Below are 20,850 nucleotides of genomic sequence, written 5' to 3' on the forward strand. Positions count from 1 at the left end.
GTTACCATTACTTCACCTTCCTCATTGGTGAATGTCTCATCACACAATCAGATATCTGCTTGGCACTCCACGAATACACTAACTGAATTGTTGTTTGCAACATATGGTTTTAATGTTCTTTCCTAGAATTTTGCACAAATCTATTGTGTTAATTTCCCTGAAATGGAGCAAGAAGTGACAGCATTCTTATATTATTCTTGTAATTTCTTGACTGCACCCTTCTACTCTACTAGTAAATCTTTAGACACGGTTTTCTTTTCTTCCTCCAGCCCACTCAGGTGAGATACTCTAGGAACTTGGAAGGGTTATCTACCTCCTCATACTCACACAGTTTGAGACCTGTCCCGCCCTCCCCCCTCGTTTTTCACTATTGCGTCACCTGTATCATTGTGTTATGATCAGAATTTCTCAGTCACCATAATAACTTGAAGCTATCAGATTGAAATATTGGAAGAACTAATGAAGTTCTAGTTGCATGCTTGAAATAATACTCTTGTGCATTAAAAGTTTGTTTTCGTTATGTATTGCTGCTTTAGTGTTTCTTAAAATTTCATACTGTTTACATTATTTTATCCACAATGGCTTGACAAAACCACCTCTTTGTTTTTCTTTTCAGGATATATATGTAACTGAAGAATAAAACTGCAACCATTCAGACTTTTTGAATGAATGATTTACTTCACCATGATTAGTTTGGGACTATGCCTAGCATCAGATGGCAGTGAGAAATTCTCCTAAAAATATCACACTTTTTTCCTGTAATATAACAGCAAATTCTGTACATTTTACTTATTTTACGCTCTCACGGTGTGTAATAAATAACTAGTTTCTAGCACCTATGCTATTAAGTGATGCTGATTTCTGGAAATTTGCAAACAAGAGTGGAAGATGAAGCATAACACACAACGAAAGTCACATGTTTAAAACTTTCATTTTTGTTAATACAAGTACGAAAGTTAACATAAGCACAAAGCTTGAAGGTAAAGCTGAGAGATGAAAAGTGCTCAATTTTCCTCAAGAAAGTAACTCGAAATTGAAAAAGGTAGCTTTGCAGTCAAACTGGACAAGAAAAAAATTGCAATTTAATTTCTGTGATTCGCTAGACATCCATCATGGAGTTAATAGATTCTACTTGGGAGACTATCACAATTTGAAATGGTTGCAAGAGAGGACCATTTTGACAGGTAAAAGTAAGAAGAGATGTGTCCAATCGTAGCATTTGTGTCTTCTACACTGATGTTATCCATTGACTGCAACAAAAGTACACAATACAGAAAAGAAGCTGATTTATACTTTAGGCAATGCACAAGACTTTCTGATAAGTCATTCCAAAGATGTTCTCTATGGATAAATTAATATTCATGTAAGGTGTCAGTGAAAAGGAGAATTTGTAAGTGCAATGAACAGGTGCATAATAAGCCTTGCTGGCTTAAACACTGGGAATATCCAGGCAAGACACCTGCTGCATCTTATCCAGTTTTAACATGTTAGTGGCGAGTTGGGTATCGCACGTAACAGTGCAGAATTACATAAGAACACCAATTATGCAGGCTGCAATTATACAGATCACTTTGAAGAAAATGAAATTTGTAGTGTATGGTTAAAATGATTGGTGGTGTTCAATAGTTATTATAGTATACTGTAAATTGCTATATCAATCCACAGCGAATATAATAGAACATGAAATCTTCCCATAAACAATAACCACCATATGCACACTGCTGAGTTTCTGGTCCCCGTCATTCAGTGCAGTCTACATCAAACTGTGTCATGACCTTACGGTTAACAATGATTTGTCTCTGTATGTTCCATCTTTGGTTTTCTTCTGTGCACGTATTTTGATTTACTATGTGGCATATGTATTCCAAAAGGTAATGTGAATTATTTTTTGCAGACAAAATAAAAAGTCCTTGAACTACTGGACAAAGGTATGAGTGGTAATCAGTTAGCCGAGAGAACAACAATTATTTCAGCCATTAAGGAAGTCCTGTGTTTTAAACTTTGTCTGTCCTTAAAAATGAAGATGCGAGTTCATCAAGAAAAGCAATGAAAGCAGCAGAAAACAAAAAGCTTAAAGAGGTAGTATTCTAGCTGTTTTTGTAGCAGTGAGCATTAGGGAACCCCCTCTCAGGGTTAACTGTTTGCGAAAAATCAAAACTTTTAGCCGAGAAAAATTTACAGTTCGTCTTCCTTTAAAGCCAGTAATGGCTTGCTACAGAATTTCAAGGCAAGGTATGTTATTTGCTAATTTGACTGAAGTGGTTTATAATTAGCAGCAGATCCAAAAACAGCAGAAAGTTTTGTTAAAAATTGAAGCATAATCCTATGACACTGAATTTTTATACAGTGCAGATGGGACAGGCTTTATTTGGAAGGTTTTGTCTGAACCAACTAAAGCTTCTGAAGGGGGAACAAGTGCTCCTGGCCATAAGGTTAGCAAAGATGTTACCATGGTGAACTGTGGAAATTCTATGAGAAAACGATTGCTACTTAGTTTTGGAAATGCTACAATTGAATTTTCACACCTAAAAGTAAAAAAATACCAAAGGATTATAGGGAAAGAAGGCATTAAGGTAAAGTTAATCCTGGGCAATGCACCCACCCAGCAAAAGCCTTCTTGACAGAGAAGTTGGATGTTTCAAAACACTTTCTGCTGCCAAATGTAACTGGTTTGCTTGCTGCAGAAAATGGACCAATCTGTTATTGAAATTATGAAACAACATTACAGAAGACAGGTGTTGAGGAAGCTTTTGATAAAAATGGAAATGAAGAAGGCATTGCGGCTAATCAGCAGATATTGAATTTAAAAGGCTGCTCCTACATGGTGGTGGAAGAATTCAATTTGGTGAAGACAACCACATCAGAAAGAGCTTGATATAAATTGAAAGGATTTCCAACCAAAGATGAGGCACAGGAAGACAAAGATGGAAAGAACAAGTGTGAAAAGGGGGAGAAAGAAATACAACATAGGATGAAATATCACTTGAGACATAAGAGAGATCATTTTGAAAATTCCTTGACATTCTGACTGCAGAGCAGAAGAAATTCAAGTGGCTTGCTTGTGAGTCTTCAGACCCTGGATTCCAAATTGTCAGTGACAATGAAATCATTCAAGTGTAACCAGACACAGGATCACTGTTGAGGCATTTGCGTGTCTTGACACTGTGCTAACACGCATGGTGCAGCAGCCTTAGTGTTACCATACATACTGCTGCTCACATCAAGCAGATGTGAGATTTGGCTACATGAAAACGATTGAAGACAACAAAACAACTGAATCTGAAAGATTTGTTCAAGAACTGAAACTGTATGTAAGTGCAGTATTGTACAAAATCTAAACAACATTGCTTTGAAAACATTAAAATTAATATTATCGTAGTATGTATACACAAATTTAGCTTTAAAAAAGAAAGAAATGACTTGATTTAACGATTTATCCAACTATCTGGATATTTCATTACCCAGATCAGTTCTGGTCTGAGTCACTGGATAATTGGAGTGCTACTCTATGCTCACCACTTTTTTCAGCAATGTGAATATTTTGGGCAGTAGCTGCTGAGGTTCTCTTTGTAGTCTTGACACAGTCTTAAAAACTTTCATATTTTATTTTTTAGAAAACACTGTAGTTTTCTGTTTCATTCTAGATAGTGATTCATAAATATTACCAAACTCCACAAGATATACTTCTAGTCATTCAAACTGCTACACCAGGAAGTACAGCAAATATATATACAGTATGAATAAACTCAATTTATCAGGTAAGTGATTTGGGGATAAGGTGCAAAATTTACTACACAGATCTGCACCCTCTAATGACAAAAATGGCTCTAACCCAGCTGGACATTGAGTCTTAATTGATCTTGGATGGCAGTTACGGGTACATACAGTGTATGCTTTCATGGTCTGTATTTGTGTCCTGATGTCCAGAAAACAAAATTCACCACAAGAAGTTATGGGTACATTATTCCATGCTGATGCAAATCTGCCTGAGTTGTGGCATGCCAGTCTCTTTCAGCAACCGATGATGATGCAGGTTTTTAATGAGTAAATGATATGGGGAAAGTGATACCCCATGTATCAATGGAACAAAATAGGTCTGGATGACAAGGAAACATGAGGTCTTGAGTTATTTTGTTGGCAAAAGAACATAACAGCGACTTAAGATATAGCACAGGCACTGGCCATATCAAAAATTTGATGCTTGTTGTCCAAATCACCACCTGGTAATGGACATGTATGACAATGACAAATGCAGTCTGACAATGTTTGTTCCACTTGGAGCCTCCACACATCCATTTGTCCATCATGATGCTGTGTGTTGTACTACGATACGTCTGAAAAGATAACATGGTAGGTGCCACTGCAGGATCCAGTGTTGTGTGCACCACAGTCAGTGCCTACTGCATCTAGGGAAGCCACAACAACTGTCACTTCATTGATAGTCCATAGTGCTCCAGACATAATTGCACTATCTTGCTGCTAACAAGCCCATTTCATGACTCAAGATATGTGTTCTGGCTGTACAACCTTGTACGTCCAAGTGAACCACATATCTATCCTCTTAGGCACTAGTTACATAGGGGCAGAGAGATGCTTCATGGCGTTGGATATGGTGCTCCTGAACTCAAATTCTATGTTCAAATTAGTCTTGAGATTTTGACTAACACAAGCAACAATAGTGTGAAATTATAAACCACTGTTTTGATAGGCCACCATCCAGCTGCAGCTGAATCCCCCCAAAGGCTGATAGACATTTCTCTTATACAGGGTGTTACAAAAAGGTACGGCCGAACTTTCAGGAAACATTCCTCACACACACAGAAAGAAAATATGTTATGTTGTACAGCAGCAACTTCTCTGATGCCGACATTAGGGCTAACGTCAACTGCACAAAGAAATGCCTCGTCCACTGCAGGTGTCCTTGTCATTCTAGGTCTTCCCCAGTCGCGAGTCATAGGCTGCAATGTTCCGTGCTCCCTAAGACGCCGATCAATTGCTTCGAACGTCTTCCTGTCGGGACACCTTCATTCTGGAAATCTGTCTCGATACAAACGTACCGTGCCACGGCTATTGCCCCATGCTAATCCATACATCAAATGGGCATCTGCCAACTCCGCATTTGTAAACATTGCACTGACTGCAAAACCACGTTCGTGATGAACACTAACCTGTTGATGCTAGGTACTGATGTGCTTGATGCTAGTACTGTAGAGCAATGAGTCGCATGACCCAAGTCAACATTACCTTCCTTCAATTGGGCCAACTGGCAGTGAATCGAGGAAGTACAGTACATACTGACAAAACTAAAATGAGCTCTAACATGGAAATTAAGCGTTTCCGGACACATGTCCACATAACATTGTTTCTTTATTTGTGTGTGAGGAATGTTTCCTGAAAGTTTGGCCATACCTTTTTGTAACACCCTGTATACACATTGCAGATGATATTAGTCCTACCTATTTTGTGTGGTTGCATTGAAATGCTAATCATTTGCACATTGAAACATGTAGTACATTTCATGCCAATCTGATGTCTGCTCCATGCCCCCTTCGAAGTACTGCAATTATAATGGCCAGGAATGTACTACTATACAGAGCCAAAAGTCAATGATTCAACCGCTATCACACCACAATATCCAACCTAACCACACAAATGCCACTGCAAACATGTTGCTCTAGTACTTTTTACAACTCCCAAGCAATGTGTTGATTAATGTATGTTGGTGAACACTTGTCGTCTTGATAGCCCTGTTTCTCTATTTTGTCCACAGCATGAGGGTTACAAGCTGTTTTGACAATAGTATTCACAAAGTCTACATTATTCTATAATATAGGAACAGTCCTAGGTCTTTAATCAGATTGTAGAAGCAGCATGTCTGTCAAACACATAACAGACATATGTCCTATTTTTATATGCCTCATTTTAAGGTTCGTGAGTGATGGTAAAATACAGAACTTCACTCATATTACTTAGGATGTTTATTTACAACCCTAAAAAGCTTTCTGGCAATTGCCACTGAGAAATCTGCTAATTTCCCTTGCTACAGACATTTTGTATCAAACTGCAGTAATCCACGAGTATGGTAGTTTTCATCATCAGACCATGGAACTTCTGATGCTTTACATGGACCTTTTGTGAAAATCCTGACACTGCATTCATCACTTATCCTTGTACTCACTACCTGTTCAACTTATCCAGAATCTCGCCAAATCTGCAACCCCCCCCCCCCCCCCCATCGCACTCACCCACTCGTCGATTGACATGACTGATAGTTAATTTGGATTTTACTTACCAGTGTGTTATGTACTCGGGAATTTCATTGCCTTTCCCGATAGTTCACACATGTCCAATGCATTCTATTTCAAATTCTGTTTTCGAAGTTTGCACAGACTTATACATCATCTAAACTACACACTATTAGCTTAAAATCATTTCTTATTTCTTGTCTGGTATTTCACTGAGCTACTCACACAAATATAAGGAACGATCCCAAAGTGATACTCACATCCTTCCGAATTTCTCTGACAAGAGTATAAAAGGCGTCATCAACACCAAGTCGCGTTTTGGCTGAGGTTTCAACAAATGGTATCATATACTGCCGGGCAACCTCCTGTGCTTGGCTTATATCAACAGCCCGAGTTGGGAGATCACATTTATTTCCAACTACTGTAAAGCATAATACAAAAGAAAATTTCTAATAGTTATTAGAATTTGAATAATTTTGTAACTACAATGTATATATATCATCGTTCACAGCATTACTTACAAACCATTGGTACCTCCTCAGCATCTTTCACCCTCTTTATCTGTTCCCTGTACATACTGATATCTTCGAAAGACTTGGCATTATTTACAGCAAATACCAGTAAGAAGCCTTCTCCTGTTCTCATGTACTGATCTCGCATTGCACTGAAAATGGAATTTTTAACATAATGCGTCAATTAGAACTATGCTGCAACAATGAAAATAATACAAAAATGCTGCTCAATTTCAACAACCTCTTACTAACCTGTATTCTTCTTGACCAGCTGTGTCCAAAATATCCAAAAGGCATGTTTCACCATCAATTACAACTTGTTTTCTGTACGAATCCTCTGTAAAGCAGAACAGTTAACTTAAAAGTTGCTGTAAATAGGGTCAGTGACTTTGTAAATAATTTGTATGTAGTAATATAGAATAAACTAACCATGAAAGTGTCATCATATATATATTATGTTACTTAGTTTATTATTTGTCTTAAAGTTACTTCAATGAAGATCAAATTTCGGTTATTCAAATTATAGAGAGGTATGTTTAGTGACTATCAGAACAGAGAATAGTATTCTAATTATATGTTTGTGACTCACTAAACTGTAAAGGTAGCAGGAAACTGCACACGTTATTCTGTCAGTTTCTGAAAATCACAATCCATTATCATGCTTCCTGTGTTTGTTCTTTAGTTACTACTATGTGCTCTTAACACTGGTGCTCCCCTACTTTTGCACATCATGTTTCCTGGGTTTGTTCTTTAGCTACTACTATGTGCTCTTAACACTGGTGCTCCCCTACTTTTGCACAGGTCTTTAAATTTTATTTTCAGTAGTCTTCTCTCCACTTCCTAACAGTGAAATTATCAACTGTTGTCATTAATAATCAACTGCATGTAGTAACACAATATACGAATTTTACCTTCAAGAGTTTAATGTATCCATACTCTTTTCTCCTCTTCATATCTGGTTCCTCTTCATATCTGGTACCAAATTATTCTCTAACGACCAACTTAAACCACTCTGAACAATTTGTTCAATTTTCCTATTAAACCAGTGTCATGCTAGTTGTAAATTGCAAACAAATTACCTAAGATCACATATCCTTGATGCATACTGTTTTCCATTTCTTTTCCTATCCTTGCAATCACACATGTTTAGCACATTTTAATTTACAGTGCACTTACTTCTGACTTTCTGCCCTCATTAACATTTGTGTCCATAAAAAATAATGAAATAGATGGAAATGGGTTGCACTTGTTTCATTTCACAAAACACAGACGTAAAAACCTGAATGAAGTTAGTTGGATGTTCCACTAATCATAACTGTGACCTCTGGCTGTGATGTGGAATGATCCTGTCTTATGACAATAATGCTTTAGGAATAAAGCTAGTTTGCCGGCTGGGAATGTGGAAGGGAAGTGTGGCACGTACATGGGCTACGCATGTGACGCACAGTTGTCGAGGCTTTTGGGAGGGGGTTTGGCGGCGCATGCTGAAGGAGACGTTGCAGTCAGTATTGGGAAGGTGGAGTGCGTGGGGACAGTGGGTTGTTGAAAACTAAGGCCAGGTCAATTACAGAAGCGAAGTATGTGTTGCAAGGATATTTACAGTCTGCACAGTTCAGAGAATTTGGTGGTGGAGGGAAAGATCCAGATGGCCAGCATTGTGGAGCAGCTGTTTGAACAGAGTATGTTATCCTCAGCTGCATGTTGTACCACTGGATGGTTCAATTTGTTCTTGCGAACAGTTTGGTGGTGATAAAAAGCTGTGCAGTGTTTGCAGCAGAGTTGGTGTATGACATGGCTGGTGTCACAGGTGGCCTGCCCTTTGATGGGGTAGGATAAACCTGTGACAGGACTGGAGTAGGAAGTGTTAGGTGGGTGGACTGGACAGGTCTTGCACATTGGTCTACTGCAAGGATATGGGAGTAGCCTAGGGATGGACTATGATGATGTATAGCTTAAGTGAGCGATGGAACACCACTTCAGGAGGGGTGGGAAGGATCTGGAGTAGTATGTCCCTCATTTGAGGACATAATGAGACACGGTCAAACCCCTGAAAAGGATATAATTCAGTTATTCCAGTCCATAACGATACTGGGTGACAAGGGGGGTGCTCCTTTGTAGCTGATTCTTGGGGGTCAATGAGATGATTGGAGGTGTTTGAGGATAGAACATGGGAAACCTGTTTATGGACTAGGTTTGGGGGTAATCCTGTCGGTGAAGGCCTTTGTGCAACCTTCAGCAAACTGAGCAACGAAGTTCATGTTACTGCAAGTATGTCATCTAAAGGTGCAGGTATGTCATCAAAAGGCTAGGCTGTATGGGAGGGATTTTTTGTGTAGATGGGATGGCAGCTCTCAAACTGCAGCTCCTGCTGTGGGTTAGTGGATTTAATATGGGCACAGGTATTGATGGAGAATTCGAGAGGTGGAGGTCTACGTCCAGGAAGGTGGCATGTTGTGGAGGACCAGATAATGTGGATGGGAGAGAGGGTGTTGAGATTGTGAAGGAATGAGGATAGGATATCTTAGTCCTGAGTCCACATCATGAAGACATCAAGTGTTTTCTGTGTGTATTTTACTCTAGCTCAAGGAAGGATTACTCCGAACACTCAAAAACACCACCACCACCTGCTGCTGCTTACTACACATTCAGAAATTCTTCTATAGAGAAGGAGTTGTCAAGCACATGTGATTTCATTCTGTGTTTGAAATAAGTTATGTATTAAATTTTTACATCACTGTTACGAGGTCAAAGATTTTTGTGGATGAATGCCTCACATGAAAATGGCAAAAGTAAGTCAAGTTTTTGACTTGTTGTCTCCAAACACTAATGATGTAATTCATTATTCAAAAGTTACAGAACTTGAGACATTTAAGATGATCTGTTGCCTATTACTCAAGTTCAGGTTTTTATCAATACACATAAAAAACTGGAATATTTTGTTTCATTTATTGATTTATCTTTGTGCATTATGTTTTATGTTGTAGTCAGGCCTTGTTTAGTATAAAATTGCATCTAATGAGTTTTATCATTTTATCATAGCAGCCCACTTTCATAGAACCAGTTATTAATTTACAAGAAGATATTATTCTTTATGTTTTCAGGTGTTGAAATTCCTATATTTTGCTCGTTTACAACAATGACATTGTAAGCAAAGAAAATTATTTTTTTTTCCTGGATACATGATACTAGATCTTTTATTACAACAACTCCGTCAAAATGCTTCTTGGATCACCAGACGGAAAACATAATATGCTCTCATTCTTAGCTACCATAGTACTGTAATTAAAAACTAGAGCAATCAAAATACCTAGCTTAAATACAGAGTAATTTTTCCGCGTGAGCCATGTGTGAGGTAAAAGTGTGTTGCAGGTGTTTCACCATGTAGTTAAATGTTGAAGCCACTAAAGATAGCACTAACAGACAGTTGTCTGGTAATTTCTGTACTGCTTCCACATCCGAATCCAAAACTGTCACTTGCGATGTTGATAACGGGGCGATCAACAACAGAATCCATTAAGTCACCTAAAAACCACATTTTCTCCCCCTCTTTTATGACATGCTGTTTGCCAGCATTCGGTAGTGATGTGTGACAAAGCTTGGTGGTAGTTTACACGTCTTATTATTCTTTGCTACAAATCTAACTTGGGTACAGATTGCAGCGGTATGGTGGCAACTGTAAAAATTAGTTTGTTCAGTGTGCTTGATGACGTAAAAATTGTTTTCGATGTTTCTATGACACCTATCTCTTTTGCTCCTGTGAGACCACATCTATGTAAAAAATAACAGTGGACATAGTGCAAATATGGAGTATTTGATCTCCGGAGTGACCGAGTGGTTCTAGACGCTACAATCTAGAACCGCACGACCGTTATGGTCGTAGGTTCAAATCCTGCCTCGGGCATGGATGTGTGTGATGTGATTAGGTTGGTTAGGTTTAAGTAGTTCTAAGTTCTAGGGGATTGATAACCTCAGCAGTTAAGTCCCATAATGCTCAGAGCCATTTGAACCATTTAGATCTCAATTTTTCTCTCAAGAATTTAATTCCACAATGTTTTGTTAACTTAAACAACCCTTTTATAAAATATCAATGATTGAGAATTTATGTTTGCAAAGAAAACTGGAATTTTGAGTGTGATATGTAATTAGAAACCAGAAGGTGTCGATTTTTCATGAAAATAATGATTAAGTATCTTTTAATTAGCACAGATTTGATGAATTTCACATTTAAGTGATGTCAATATTCAAACTGAACACACAAGGAAAGGCCACACAGAGATTCGAACCCAGGGAACCACCAAATATTTGCTTGGCCTGCAACACTACCACTTAAGCCATGCATTTTATGTCTATGAGTATCTCATTTTACTAAAATACAATTTCTCAAAAAACTTCAGAGTAGATTTCTCTGTGATCTTGTGAAAAACATTAAGAACAACTTATTTCTCACTATTTTTATCGGTGTTCTGCGCAAGTGTTTCACTACAAAGCAGGAAGAAATGTCCGCCATTTTCGCAGTACATATTAATGGCATGACAATCTGAGCACAACCAGCATTTACAGAGACTGCAGCAGCTGTACAAGATTTTGAAATAAAAACTACATAGTTAAGGTATGCTTAAGAAAAACACAGTTGGATTTTAAGACATCAGAATATCTTAAAGTTTCATTAACAGTTGCACAATAATAAGATATCTGATACATAAGTTGGACCTACTTCCACAAGTGTAACACCACCGGTGTAACAGTGCTTTGACTGCTGACCAATCATTGCATTTGTGTTTGTTTACATCAGGTTTATTCTTATGATGATACCAACCACCAGCAAATACCTCCACTTTGACAGCTGCCAAGAAATCCCTTACGTATAGCCTAGCCACCCATGCTCAATGAACTTAGTGAAAAGCAGTCCTCTCCAAACATACCAACATTCCTAGATAACAAAATGCAGCATGTCATTCTCAATGGAGAGAAGTCTTCCAAAGTAAGAGTGAGTTCAGGTGTGCCACAGGGTATATCTCCCGAAGAGACCATGAGGATAACATCAGAGAGATGAGAGCTCACACAGAGGCATACCGACAATCTTTCTTTCCAAGAACAATACGAGACTGGAATAGAAGGGAGAACCGATAGAGATACTCAAGGTACCCTCCTCCACACACTGTCAGGTGGCTTGCAGAGTATGGTCGTAGATATAGAAGGGTCTTACTGAGACCCAACCTTGTATAGAAACAGATCTTCCATGCCTTGTCTCTCCTGTCACCTACCACCCCCACATACCCACCTTTTGTTCACAGAGCACCCGCTCGGGACATAGCAGTACCACTCAGGACTGGAGCAACTGAATCACATTTGCTGCCAGGATTTCAACTCTCTGTCATTGTGCCATGCAATGAGGAATATCTTATTCACTAACCGTCTTCCTGCCCCCCCCCCCTCCATCCCCCCCCCCCCCCACAATAGTATTCTGCCACCTACAGAACCTAAACAATTTCTATTTCCTGCTCCTACTCCACCCTTGCTTGTAATTCCTTGCTTATGGCTTAGATCCCTACAAAGACCTAGATACAAGACGTGTCTGATACATCCACCCACAACCACCTCTATCAGTCGATCACAGGTATCTCCTATCCCCTCAAAGGCGTGGTTACCTGTAAAAGTAGCCATCTGATCTACAAACCAGGCTGCAACCACTCTGGTGCTTAGCAAGAATGGCCATTGACAAAACTGTGGCCAACAGACACCTGAACCACCCAGATGCTGAGCATGCCCAAAAGGATAATTGCTTGAGAGCCTACACCATCTGGATCCTTCCCACCAACACCAGCTTTCCTGAATTGTCCCTGTGGGAACTTTCCCTGCAACATATCCTACATCCCCTAACTCCCCCCCCCCCCCCCCCCCCCCCCGCACCTCAAACCTTCACTAATTCTGTCCTCCACTTACTGTCCCCTTCTATTCCACCAACACACTCACAATGTTTCCTGCTCCTCTCCCCTCCCCCTCCCTCAAACCTCCTGACTGCATCTAGCTGCCCTGCCATGTCCCCAACCAATTCCCTGCACTCTCCCAAATGCAGCATTACATCTTCTTTCACCACTACCATGTTATCCATCCCCCTCCCAGCCCCATGCCACCCCCCTTACCCCACCAGCCATGCCAGACTGCTACTCCTGTCCAGTGGTGTGTGTGTGTGTGTGTGTGTGTGTGTGTGTGTGTGTGTGTGTTGTGGGGGGGGGGGGGGGGGGGGGGCGAGGTCATAAAATTTAAATGTATAGCTGTCTCTTCACTGTGCCTATATGCGGTTCATTGTCTCTTCTGTTTGGTGAGTAGCAGCCTATCATTTCATAATGGTGTTGTTATTCCATCCTAGACTTTAACACAACAAGAAAGGAAAAAGGAATTTCTACGAATAAACACACTACGGATTAAAATATTGCACAAGAAGTAGAACAAAATAGATTCCTATGACAATGTTCAATAACACTGAGCAATGTTGTAATCTGGACAGCCAAACAGACAATTTCATAACAACAGCTACATGTAAAACCTGCTATCTATGAACGCTGAAGAACCATGACTCACCTATTGACTCACAAATTCCTAATGTATGTAGAGCATAATAATGAAAAATAAATGTAACACAGTTGATTGTCACGTAGGATGAGGAGTGCAACACACACTCCAATTACTAAGAAAAATTTTGTTGAAGACACCTAAGTATAACTGAAGTGTGAAACAACATCAGTATAGCACCAACAACAGATTAGATTACACTACTGCAGTTGATATCTACTCCATGACAATCTCAAAAAAGGTGCTTACTGCTATATTCAAATGAGGAATAATTATAGAACAGTCTTTTCGCTTCTATCCACAGAATGATCTGTCATTACAAATTTATTTCAAGTTGGAGGTACTTGGAATTTTCTTAATTTCTTTAAACCCTTATACAAGTTTAAAACCATTTACAGACAGAATTTGTAAAGTACACCGAGAACTGACGAAAGTTAGGCTGTTGTTTAATAGAAAGAAAAATTACTGTTCAGGTCAATGCCTATGTCACTACAAACATAGTAAAGCTCAGGTCAGACAAACAGGGTGCGAAACTGACTGCAGACTTTTCAGAGGCTTTAAGGACATCTCAACATACCTAAATCCAATGCCCGGATGAGGATTTGAACCCCACTCCGGATTAACCAGTGCATTACCTCACTTGGTGCTGTTGTTGAAGATCTGATGAGAGATGACTCAATGATTACTGAAATACCAAATACACCAAATATTAAAATAAAGTCATCCTCAGCCTGAATGATGGTTTGATTACCAAAGGAATATATTACATATGAGCCTATAGAAGATTGTATGCCCTTGCCTCCCACAGACGTTTGGATCAACTTACCAACTCTGTTAAGACAGAAAGCTGCAGTTTCATGTTGACTCTGAACCATGGTGAAACCTGATGTTTGTCACATACATAAATCATTGCAAGAGCTGAATGAAGCAATAAGTGTCTTCATTAAAACCCTAATACCAATGAAGGACTGAACCCTGTACCTCTGTATTTGTAAGCTTCTCATATGAAATGAGTCCTCCCCACCCGCCTTACATGCACACACGCACACATTCCTGGCAATGAAATCACCCCACACTCTTCAAGTTTTAACGCAATATATAGAGGGTGATTATAATTAAAACTAAACTTTCCAACTGGTGTAGAAATAATGCCACTGGTCAGAATGATGTCAAATTGCAACAGAATATTATCGGAGAAGGGGAAAACATGTGGCAGAAGAAAAATAAATAGTTACAAAATGTAGCAACAGATAGTGCAGTAAGCATCATAATTTAGTAACTGTCTATTAGTAACGATAAATGAATCATACAACAATGCATAAGGAGTATGTTTGACATTAAACAAACTGTACCACTCAGTGTGCATGTGTTCAGGTGCGATACTGTTAGTTACGTAAGACCGTCCACCATAGCAAGGTCATATCACATCGGATGGGAAATTTCGGTTTTTTACTGTCCTGAGGCCCAAAACCGCATAAAAAGCATCAATCAAAATCAAATCGGATTATTAATTTCCACGTGAGTGGCACAAAACATGTTCAATATGCTGTCCACGGTTTCCTGCAACAACTTGAAATTGAGAAACAGCATGTTCCACAACTGATCGAAGTGTTTCCAGTGTCACGTTCAGAATGTGTTGTGCAATGCGTGCCTTCAATGCAATCAGAACAATGAAAACATCTTTCAGATAGCCCCACAGCCAGAAGAAACATGGATTAAGCTCAGGTGATCAGGACGGCGGGGCTGTAGGGAAATAGCAGCTGATAATTCTAGCATTTCCAAAACGGCGCTTCAGCAGCTGCTTAACTGGATTGGTGCCATCTTGCATAAAAATCATCCCATCCAGACATCCACTCTGTTAGAGAGCTGAAATGACGTGGTTGTGTAAAAGACACTCATAGCGCTTACCAGCGATGGTATAGGGAGCTTACCAGTGATGGTATAGGGAGCAGGACCAAAAGCACCTGTCTCTTCAAAAAATATGGCCCTGTGATAAATGATACTGTAAACCCACAACACAGAGTGACCTTTTCAGGATGAAGAGGTACTGCTTGATTTGGGTGTGGATTTTCTGATGCCCATACTTGACAATTCTATGTACTGACATATCCTGTCAGATGGAAATGGGCTTCACCTGTCCACAAAATCTTCCACACCCAATCATTGTCCACTTCCATGTGAGCAAGAAATTCTAAAGCAAAAATATCTCTTGCCGGCAGGTCAACAGGAAGCACCTCATGCACATGGGTAATTTTGAATGGATAGTAAAGAAGGATGTTTCTTAGGATTTTACACCGTGCTCACAAGTATATCCAATGTTCGACAATTCTCTGTGCACTATATGTTTGCGCACCACCACTCGTCTCCTCCTGCACTGCTATGGCCACTGCTTCCACTCGCGTCAAATCAATTCATGTCTTCCCTTTACCAGATTTCACACAAAAGGAACTTGTCTTTTAGAATTTCTGAATCATTTTGTCCAGACCCATGGTGAAAATCAGTAATGCGAAAGGAGCAAAAGCCGTGTACCGGCTTGTTTATACCAACTTCAATGGGTCGTGCACATGACAGGTGTTTTCATTTACATATTTGATACATACAGAGCCATCTACTGATCAATTTTCACACTATCTTTTTCCTTCTACCATACGATTTCCCCCTTCTCTGATAATGTTCTGTTGCAATTTGACATCATTCTGACCAGTGGTGTTATTTCTACAGCATTTTGAAAGTTTAACTATAATTATAATCACCCTGTATATGAGGATGTGTTTTGGTGCTACTGGCAGAAGCACATAAAAATGTATGTTGACATACCATTTATGCTGGAGTAATAAAATGTTGCATGTTTAATGCACAGCACTTCTTGGCCCATAATTTCACACTACAACTTCAGTGTAATCTACCTCAATTTATGAGCAAAAAAGTTGAAATTTTTATCTTCTACAGTAAAATGATTTGATAGTGTCTACACTTTGTTAAGATGTCAATGTTTAGGAGTTTCACTTGCCAAAAGCTATGATTAGCTGTTACACCGAGACCAAAACTATTACAACATTACACACAACCATTAAAGACAACAACTAATTGCTGGCGTGATAATCCTGTATGAACATAATTCTAGACAATGATGCACAACCTCATGGATCAAAATAAAATAAAAACCTGACTGTTGGGAGGCAGTGCATCTCTGCTAGAAAGTCCATTTCTTGCCCGCATCAATTTCAGCTATATCACAGTCAAGAACTTATTCAGAAAAATATATAATGATAACACACTGCAGATGTGAAGTACATATTATGTTACAACACTTTGACTACAAGCTCACTAAAATGCTGTTGTCAATCCAAAGGTACATTTGATACCATTGCATTTTACTGGGAGTGATGATACAGAGTGGGGGGGGATAGGCCCTTGGTTTCTTTCAACATAAGAATTAGTTCACCCAACCAAGAATAAAGGGCTCTAAAGTTTTACCTGAAAGAACAGACTGCAACAGTTTTATTTCAAATACAAAGCGACTGAGTTAAAAGCTCTGTTAAATTCCAAAAAGACATTGTGGGATCTACTACTGTAGTTAGTTCTGAACATCTGACAATATCCTGACATCATAGCAGCCAAGAAATGGTATGTAAGTAATTGTCACCAACAATACAATTGCCCCCCCCCCCCCCAAATTCAATTCATGGCACTGTACAGTATAGAGTGTTAATTTCCAATAAAAATTTACTTATATTTTCCAATCAACGCCTGAATGACAAGGTATGCGCGAAAGAAATTACATACAGTAACTACATAATTACAAAAATGTAAGAATTAGTATTTGTAATCTGTTCTTACCTATTGTAGGATCATATTCATCCACAAAACTGAAAATGAGAAAGGAAAAAAGAATTAATATTTTGCATATTAATCTACATAGTTGGCACATACTTCTACAGAATGCAATTTACACTCAGTTTAAACTTTCCCCATCATTTCTCTACATCCAATATATTGGAACTAAATGATGTCCATTTAATATCTCAATAGGACGCGATCAACAACTTATCTGCTCTTTCCAGCATAAATATGCCCCTAGTCTTCCGGATGGTTTTATTAACTTTACTAGCCACCATCATTATGGTGACATCTTCACCACTAATCCCTTTCTCCATACTGAGCTGACACTGCTGATAAGGGCAGACCTGATTGTAGCCACAACGTCTAAAATATTTCCACTGCATGTGGGCTGTCAAACTAGTTGGTCAAGTTTTCGGAAGGCTGTCTTTCCTTACCCCTGCAATGCATCCATAGACTTCTCTGTCTAATACTCAGTAGTTGAAGTCGCCTCCAACTAACACGGAAAATTGGAGTATTTCTGAGCTACTAAGTATAGACTGCTTTCTACAGCTATCGGGTAGGTGGTAAAAAAACATACAATGGTTAACCCTAGGTTGACAGAGGCCAGTTACTCGTGCCCATGTGACTTCAATAGACAACATTTTTGTCAAATGCAATGAATGCTCTTACTCCTATGGCATCTAACCTGCTCCTTGATATATGTTCCATGCCGTGTTAAATATTATGAAGCTTTCTATATTGGGTTTCATCCAGCTCTCAGCACTGAGAATGATTTGAGCATGACATCTTCCCAGAGAGCAGTAAACTCTGGAACCATGTGACAAATGCTTTGTTAATTTACTGTACCAATTTTGTCAGACTGAGTGTTTTTACTTCGTACACGATTCGATCTTGCCCTCTGTGTATCATCTGGAGTGTTCAGAGGATCTCAAACTATATCCTAGCCTAAGAAACCACAATGTCCTCTCCACAAGCACTCTGCTACCTGAGTAGCTATTTCTCATGTGTAATGCACTCCTGACCTATCAAGGGGCACCCAGAAATTCTCCATAACCCAGATCCAAAAATCTGCGATCAGGACTGTCACAGAATCGATGAAGCCTCTGGTTGAGACCCTCAACTCGGCTCCAAACCAAAGGACCCTCATAGGTTCTGGGAATTATATGGCAAAATGTGAACTCTGCTTTCACCTCATGAATGAGGCTTGCTCCACCACTTCCACTAGGTGCCTGTAAAAACTGAGTATCATCTCAGAACCCAAGCAAAATGTGTGATAGCTTGCACATGATTGCACCTTGCACCCCGACAGCTGTAGGCAGCACCTCCCACACATCTTGGATGAGGCCCCAGCAGGCATACTGAGAGAAGAGTGGACTACTTTACAGTGCTGGATGCTGTTTCCCTAAGGGCTCCATAACATACCCAATTTTGGAGGTCCCAATAACTATTAAACCTCTTCCCTTGTATGCCCGCTTGGAATCTGCTTAACGAGCACCCGCTTCTTCATTCACATAGTGAATGAGCAAGGTCAGACGGACAGTCCTAATATTGACTCTCCACCTGGAGATAGCGATTGGATAACTGAATGGTTTTAACAACTGACTGGCCTATCTATCACTTCTTTGTTCAATCAGTTTTTTCAGTCAACCAAAACTGGTATCTGTGGCCATGTCAGTTACATGAATGTTTTAACTCAGTCTCCGGTTTGTATAGTTTCGCTTAATGTGAGATAACAAAGTGACAGGTGTTTTCACTCAGTCTCAATGTTTGACTAATCTCATTTATACACTTCTTTAGTCTTTTCGGTTATACATGAACAATGAGTAGGTTTGCCAACATTTTTAGAGACAAATAATGTATCTTATTTTAAGAAGAAGTAAACAAACAGCATTAAAAAAAAAAAAAAAACAACGTGTCAGCAATACAAGAAAAATATAGATTGCTATTTGCAAAGATGACACATTGAGTTTCAGAAAGGTACAACGAAAACACACTCCAGATTGCTGCTTCCAGTCCATGTGACATTTGCATTCTGGAGATCTCTCTCTCTCTCTCTCTCTCTCTCTCTCTCTCTCTCTCTCTCTCTCTCTCTCTCTCTCTCTGTGTGTGTGTGTGTGTGTGTGTGTGTGTGTGTGTGTGTGTGTGTGTGTGTGTGTGTGTGTTATTCCAACCTACAGTTCTGTTGTTTAGCGAAGTTATTTTCAAAATTTATGTATTTATGAATTTAAAGGCAATACACTAGACTCTCGCTAATCCGGCCATTGCTAGCGCATATGGGTGCTGGATTAGGGGAAGTGCGGGATTATTGAGTGTCTGAAATTTATTATATTCATTTATTTATTTTGAAAACATAGGGGATATAGTGTACTGTACTTTATTAAATCGAAGGTTACAATTTTGAAACACAGAGGATATACTTTATTAAATCCAAAAATACATTAATTTTCAAAGAAAACTTCGTCCTTCAGTGTACAATATACAGCACATAATTATACAATTGTATCAGTCTCTATGAAACATGTCCCAAATTTTTAACTGTCGCAATGATGATATGAAACGGTGGAATCCTTTATCATGAAACTGCTTTACAAGCATTACATTGGTACTGCAAGTGTCTGGTTGTTGCATAATGTATGCCAGCACCAGCAGTGTAAGAAATCTTCATGCTCTCTCCTCCTTCGTCCTCTTCTTCATCACTTTCATAATTACTTTCTTGCACGCTTTTGATTATTTCTTCATCTGCTGAAGTTTGGTCCATATCACAGTTTTCCTCATTCAGCCACTTAGTAACCTCATCATCAATTTCTTCTCCTCCTGGAAGGTTGTGAAACATGTCAGTATACGAAGTAATTGATAATTCCGAATCAACTGGCTCTTCGCTGTCACCCACTACTGGATCCAACTCGGCAATCAATGGATGGCCACAGTTTTCTCCATTTCTTCATTATAGTGGTGCTCTCCACTTTATCCCGTGCTTCGGCTGGAAAACAACATCACGTATGTTAATTGCTTTCCAAGCCTCCAGCATAGTCCCGATAGTCATTTTCACTTTCGTTCAGCAAGGAGACGAGAAGTGAATGTCGATAATGACGTTTAATTGATTCTAAAATTCCCTGGTCAATGGGCTGAATTAGGGCTGTCACACTGGGTGGGAGAAAGAGTGCTTGTATACCATCGGACTTTAAGAGAAACACCTGAAGGATGACTGGGAGCATTGTCAATTATAAAGATAGCTTTCAGTGGGAGCTTTTTCTAATTTCTCACTGCTGATACAAACGTTTCATGGAACCACCAAGAAAACGTTTGTCTATCCATACACACTTTATTCTGAGTGCAATATTGCACTGGTAGAGTAGTATTTATGTCAGTGTATTGAAAACAACGTGGATGTTGGGATTTTCCAATCACCAAAAAAGGTGGTTTATAACTCCCATTTGCATTACAACACAACATTAATGTTAAACGCTGTTTCTGTTGCTTGTAACCACGAGCTTCCTTCTCGTTCTTCGGAGCTAATGTTTTTGAAGGAAGCATATTGTAAAAGAGTCCTGTTTCATCAGCATTATACAAGGCATCAGCAATTAAATTTTCTTCCTCTATTACCTTCTCTATCTTGCTTACAAACTCGTCAGCATCCTTATCATTAGCTGAGTGACTTTGCCCGTTGACTGTCAGCT

General features: G+C 39.3%; 1 protein-coding gene across 2 annotated transcripts in view; it reads right to left on the reverse strand.

Annotated features, from left to right (window-relative positions):
- Positions 1 to 20,850, reverse strand: part of LOC126271879 (GTPase HRas) — a 67,890-nt gene that overhangs the window by 10,189 nt on the left and 36,851 nt on the right. For both annotated transcript variants that reach the window (XM_049974231.1, XM_049974232.1), the window contains exons 3-6: positions 17,171 to 17,199; positions 7,010 to 7,094; positions 6,767 to 6,909; positions 6,506 to 6,666 (exon numbers count right to left, since the gene is read on the reverse strand). In XM_049974231.1, coding sequence (XP_049830188.1) covers positions 6,506 to 6,666; positions 6,767 to 6,909; positions 7,010 to 7,094; positions 17,171 to 17,199 — 418 coding nt within the window. The remainder of the gene's footprint in view (positions 1 to 6,505; positions 6,667 to 6,766; positions 6,910 to 7,009; positions 7,095 to 17,170; positions 17,200 to 20,850) is intronic.

This window comes from Schistocerca gregaria, chromosome 5 (assembly GCF_023897955.1).
Source record: "Schistocerca gregaria isolate iqSchGreg1 chromosome 5, iqSchGreg1.2, whole genome shotgun sequence".
Lineage (NCBI taxonomy): Eukaryota > Metazoa > Arthropoda > Insecta > Orthoptera > Acrididae > Schistocerca > Schistocerca gregaria.